This window comes from Rhinopithecus bieti, unplaced genomic scaffold (genome assembly GCF_001698545.2).
Source record: "Rhinopithecus bieti isolate Rb0 unplaced genomic scaffold, ASM169854v2 scaffold_10181, whole genome shotgun sequence".
NCBI lineage: Eukaryota > Metazoa > Chordata > Mammalia > Primates > Cercopithecidae > Rhinopithecus > Rhinopithecus bieti.
In genome coordinates this window covers 649,061-655,350 of record NW_016806624.1, presented here as the reverse complement: position 1 = coordinate 655,350, position 6,290 = coordinate 649,061, and the positions used below count along the sequence as shown (strand labels likewise).

The window sequence follows — 6,290 nt, the reverse complement described above, 5'->3', positions numbered from 1 at the left end:
CGCTATGTGATTTTAAAAAATAAAATAAATGATCACATGATAAAAATTTCCTGATTGATATGCTTTATTTAACCAGGTTCTCAAACCATTGGATGTGAAAACCAAATTTTACAATGCAGAGGTGAGTGTTGATTGCTTAATGGGATTTCATATTAAACATTAAGATCTTATTTGACTAAAAATCTCTTATATACATTTCTAATACTGAAGCAAATTGCCAACTTGACTGTAAATTATTTGAAAAAATCATAAATTTTAGTTAAAATTGAATAATTTTATTGTAGGTCTCATAATCTTTTTCAACTTACATGGAATCAATGTGTCTTGATTTTTATTCTCACTGTTAACTTTATAAGGCTTTCATCTCTTTTTGTGAAATGATTGCCCTCTCATTCCATTTAATGGTGGTTGTTACACTAGCAATCTGTTGAATATTTACATGTGGTTCTGGATATTACAAAAATTGAATTAGTAGATCTAACCCTGCAAAATAAGATTTAATATTCACATGGAAAAATATTGACAAGTGAAGCTTAGCACATTAAATTATTTCCAGGGTAGTCAGTTTGCCAGCCAGAATTAGTTGCTGAGTTTGGTGTAATGGCTTTAAAAGCTCCTTGGGAAAAACAAGTTTAGCAAAAATAGAAGTAACTTTTATAATAGAAGATACTTTATCTTTTACCCTAAAAAAAAGATATAAAATAGAACTTGCCATAGGAGAAAGGATTTATTGCTTGGATTTCTTTTTTAAGATTTTGTTTTATCTTGGCTTCTAGAGCTGCAGAAAATCAGATCTCTTGATAGCCCTCTTATCCCCAAAATCATGTGTTTCATACCAGTGATAAACTCAAATATATCCAAATACAGTATTTTGAAATGAAGATTATATCTCTGCTACTCTAAAACCAGATAATGATCAGACATTTTCAATCACATGGCAAATTTGACATTTATTTTTACCATCCACAATCTGAATTTTTACTCAGTAAAATTTATACTCTAACTAGGATTTCTAAAATGTCAAAGTAAGGAACCTAACCTGCAGCAAAGACCTATTAGGAGAAAAGAAAAAATGCATATAATAACCAAACTACCTAGAATGGAATATAGTGAGAATGATATGAAAATTTGTGTTACAAGAGCTCTCGGGAATGTGATCTTGGAATAGTTTAAAGAAGCTTTATGAAAGAGAAGAAAGGCTGAATTGGAGTCTGAAAGGAATGCATGTTGGAAACAGACAAGTGTCAAAGCAGTAAAGGCATTCAAGCAGGGTTACAAATAGACATGGAATATCAAGTACATAGGAAAGAGTATACATACTTGACGAGAGGGAAAAGCATCATCAAAAAGATTACTAGATGTTTACAAAGTTGATGTTTCTTTTGTGGGGGATAGGTGAGTTGGAGTAATACGTATTTATTCCCTCTTTTTTGTTATTAATGGCATACTGTTGATTAATTACAGTATAGCTAGTCAGCATGGTGAGATTTAAATAGTCTACCATTTTGCTGGAAAAGATTTCATTTATAGTATGAGGGGAAAATGTTAACTATTCTATTAGAAAATTAATTTAAAATAGGGCAATAGGTGGGTTTTTTTTCTGTCTCCTAGGAGTCACATATTCAGCTATTTTAGATTTTCTTCATTAAAAATTTGGTAGTACACTAAGATACCTGTCAAATAGTTTTATAACGCTAATATTTAGAGTGATTTGTGAATAATTTTAAAATTGCTAGTTTTCTATAAACATTATAGAAGTGACACGCTGTCCATAAAGAAATAAAATTCACAACTCCACCACACCAATTGATTTTCATTAATACATACTCTTTTGCAGTCTTTATTCACTTATATATAATATTCTATTTTTATAATCACAACAATTTTGTTTACTTCTTTTGTCAGTTAACATTATATGTTGACATAGTCTTTAAATCTTGCTAACAAACTTCAATCAAAATAATTTCAGTAAAATTCTGAACTTTTGAAAATAGATCTCACTTTAAAAATCAGGAGTGAACAAATAACATTTTGGGTCTCTCTAAGATACTTAATATTACCTATTAGACAAACAAATACTGTTCAGCCACTAGCATGAGGCAGATTATGTTGACCCCAACCAGGAATTTCAGGTAGATTGTAGGGGTTAATAAACCACAGCAATATCAGTAGGTGATGCATATTGCTCTGTGCTGTAGTCCTTTTACAGTTAATATTATTGGCCCCACATCTGTCTCAAACATATATTTTTGATTCTGTTTCTAATAATACTGTAATATGTGAATCACCTAAAGGAAAACAAGTTCATGAAAAACTTTGTTATAGTTTTCTAAGATAGAAAAGCCTTGCAGGAAGATTGGTGAGACTAGAAGCCAGGATTCAAACATTTGGTCACCTGCCAGGTACTGAAGAGAACTATAAACAACATCTTCCCAGTCCTCAAGGGACCTGCATCCAGTAGAGGAGACTGACATGATGTAACTATAATGTAAGCCCCTCCCACACATATAAGCCAAATCATGAAGTAACGTATTCTGGGTACCTAGAGAGGTGAAAAATGATTTCCAGCTATGCATTTGATGGAGGCGACATTTGAGATTGCTCTTAATAAACAGTTGAAGAAATAATGTAAGAAAAAAAGGCTAACTATGAAATCTGCTAAGAAGAAGAAAATAAATTCTTAATTTTTTGAAGTGGTTCAGCCCACATTCCCTGAAGTGATCAATGGAACTCTAATTGCCCAAGATATTCCTTAAAAAAAGGATTCCATTATTACATAAATTGAAGAGAAAGTATACGGTGTATATCTGAATGTGGAGGATAGTATATATCCATCCTAAATTATCTATGAAGAATTAAAATGTTGGTAAAGAATTATAGAACTAGAAAGTCATGGGATATACCTCTTTGCTCCAAAATGTGCCCTTAACAGTTTGCTACTGTTTGAGTATTCAGCCATAGTGTTCTTCTCTATTCCATTGTCATTTAACCTTAGCAGTTTCACCTTTTTAGAAAAATGGTTTGTCATATTTCTTTATGTTGCTTCCTGTTTACTTTCTTATTCACTAATGCTGTCTTGTTTAGTAAATTTAAAAAATGCAGAAATGCATTTTATTTTAAAGTAATTCTTTTTTCTTTAACATTTAACTCTGATTTTCTAATTATTCTTTTTTATTTTCCATTAGAGTGACCTCAGTTCTGTGGTAATTTGATTTTTTATTATAAATTTTATACTTTTCTTACTCACCACTTTTTGACTCTGCCTAATTAATCTCTCTTTACAAAACATAGTGGAAAAACAGTTAGTTGTGAATACCACCTGTGTGACTTCAGAAAGATTATATATAATTTTATGTATTTTTTTATTATATCAATTTCTTATTCTGTGGAGAAAAATTAGCTCAAAAGTTAAATTGTGATATTGAAACAATTTTCATTTTCAGTGTTTCTTCTTTAGATTTTTTTTTTAAAGAAGTATGTTACCTTGTGTAAAATGGCCTTGTGATTTTCATCATCGTACTGTAAAATACCCAATTATCCTAGCCTTCAGTTCTTTGAGTAGACTGTATAATCAAAATTCATTTTCAGATGCACAGTGGTTTTAGTTTTAAGTGTGGGTCAGGTAATGATGGCCGCTTGACAAAATGAAACAGAAGAAAAGCAAATTTTCCCAACTTGGCTAAAATTTTATTTTCAAACTTATATTTACAATAAGCAGCATTTGCTTATATCACATTACATATGTAATAACATCAACTGCCTTAGCACCGAATTCTTAATTTTTAAAATATCAAATTACTTAACACTATTCAAACTAACTTGATTTTCCATTATGCTGCTTGTTTTTCTTTCATTTTATCTAAGCTCTTCCTAAATTTATGCAGAAAATTGCAGTTTGTAAATTGAAATATGGGTCTGTGGTTATTTTTTTAAAAGCAATGGATTGATGGGATATATGTACTTTTTTAGAACAAGTAACCAAAAAATGCCACTAAATGATACATTTTTTAAACTGATAAATCATTTTATTTCTATTTTCATTTTAACACATGTCCCAAAGACTAAAGCATCTGTTTTATTTTAGATAATAGTACATTGTATTATAACTTAATCATTATATTTTTGCAAATGATTTTCATTTTCTTGGTGTTAGTGTTTAAAAAGCTCAGCCAGGCGCGGCGGTTCATGCCTGTAATCTCAGCACTTTGGGAGGCCGAGGCGGGCAGATCACAAGGTCAGGAGTTCACGACCAGTCTGGCCAACATGGTGAAACCCCATCTCTATAAAAAAAATACAAAAATTAGCCAGGCGTGGTGGTACTTGCCTGTAATCCTAGTCACTTGAGAGGCTGAGGCAGAAGAATCACTTCAACTCAGGAGGCAGAGGCTGCACTGAGCTGAGATCATACCACTGCACTCCAGCCTAGGTGACAGAGTGAGACTTTGTCTCAAAGTAAATAAGTAAAAATACAAAATTAGCAGGACATGGTGGCACTGCCTGTAGTCCCAGCTACTGGGGAGGCTGAAGCAGGAGAATCGCTTGAACCTGGAAGGCAGAGGTTGCAGTGAGCTGAGATCTTGCTACTGCACTCCACTCTGGGCAACAGAGCAAGACTCCATCTCGAAAATAAAATAAAAGCTCATAGGCCAGGCATGGTGGCTCACGCCTGTAATCCCAGCACTTTGGGAGGCCGAGGTGGGTGGATCACTTGAGGTCAGGAGTTCTAGATCAGCCTGGCCAGCATGGTGAAACCCTGTCTCTACTAAAAATACAAAAATTAGCTCAGTATGATATTGTGCGCCTATAATCCCAGCTACTCGGGAGGCTGAGGCAGGAGAATCCCTTGAACCCGGGAGGCGGAGGTTGCAGTGGACCAAGATCACGCCACCACGCTCCAGCCTGGGTGACAGAATGAGACTGTATGTCAAAAAAAAAAAAAAAGCTCTTAAAGTGGCAAATTTTTCTGGTCATAGTTGATTTTATGTTACTTATGTGTAGTATACGTATTACTATGAAAATTTTTTAAAAAATTCTTGAATATCCTTAGTGTATCATTTTTTATGTAGGTTTGTTTCAAAGATACATCAAGTTAGTCTGTTATCCTTCAATTACATGAAGGAAAATAACCAAATAGCATAAAATAATGTTTAGCATAATTAGGGGAATTAATTTATCTGAAGTTAAGTATTTACCTACTGGCAAATGTTGCTGAATAGCATCAGCTTTAAAATCTGTCACTGAGGCTACAAAATACCTCTTGCCTGATTTAAAACCTCTACGATGGTGAAGTATAATTCACATATCCTTTTCTTTAGCCCTCAATATACACTTAAAATGAACTAAGCAATCACTAGTGACCACTCGCAAACTGCTTTAATTTAAAAAATTAAATCCTTCAAGATTACAAAATAGATTATTCATAGTACTAGTGGTCATTACACCATCTAAATTGACATCAGTATGACAAAGTTATATTGCTGTATTATAATGAAGACTTAACCATCTTAACGTAATACTGAAATTATAGGAGCATAGGTATATTCATCATACTAAAGCACATTGTAATATTTTAATGCCTAATGAAAATAATTAGGGTATTTGTAAATGAAATTCTAGTTAAGTATTTTTGAATGTTAAGACAAAACATAGTTATCCTCCATCCATTGTTTGACAAGGTATCAGTTGACTAACACTTGACTTTGCCCCTGTTAATTATGATAGGGTGAAGATTTCTTTTCTTGCATTAATTGTGGTAACTTTGATTTGCAGGCATGAACTAATCACATTTGTGGTTAATATTTTTTCTTCATATAGATAAGATATTTTTGTTGAGATAAATATTTTAAATGCCATCACACTTTGGTGGATATTCTTTTCATATCCTCAGACTGATGAAGTATTTCTGGAAGCCCAGATTCAGAATATGACAACCTCACCTATGTTTATGGAGAAAGTTTCATTGGAGCCATCTATTATGTACAATGTAACAGAATTAAATTCAGTCATCCAAGCTGGAGAATGGTAAATATTAATTATGAAGTCTTTATCCTTGTTTTGAAAGATACATGCTTTTCTAAACATCCATTCCTCTTGAGTGGGTTTTTTTTTAATAGACTTTTTTTTTTTTTCCATTTTTTTATTATACTTTAAGTTCTAGGGTACATGTGCATAACGTGCAGGTTTGTTACATATGTATATTTGTGCCATGTTGGTGTGCTGCACCCATCAACTCGTCAGCACCCATCAATTCATCATTTATATCATGTATAACTCCCCAATGCAATCCCTCC

At 32.7% G+C, this 6,290-nt stretch overlaps 1 protein-coding gene across 1 annotated transcript in view; it reads left to right on the top strand.

Annotated features, from left to right (window-relative positions):
• TRAPPC13 (trafficking protein particle complex subunit 13) overlaps positions 1–6,290 on the top strand; it is a 42,143-nt gene that overhangs the window by 30,153 nt on the left and 5,700 nt on the right. The window contains exons 6-8 of the mRNA XM_017877122.1: positions 67–121; positions 3,186–3,203; positions 5,888–6,021. Coding sequence (XP_017732611.1) covers positions 67–121; positions 3,186–3,203; positions 5,888–6,021 — 207 coding nt within the window. The remainder of the gene's footprint in view (positions 1–66; positions 122–3,185; positions 3,204–5,887; positions 6,022–6,290) is intronic.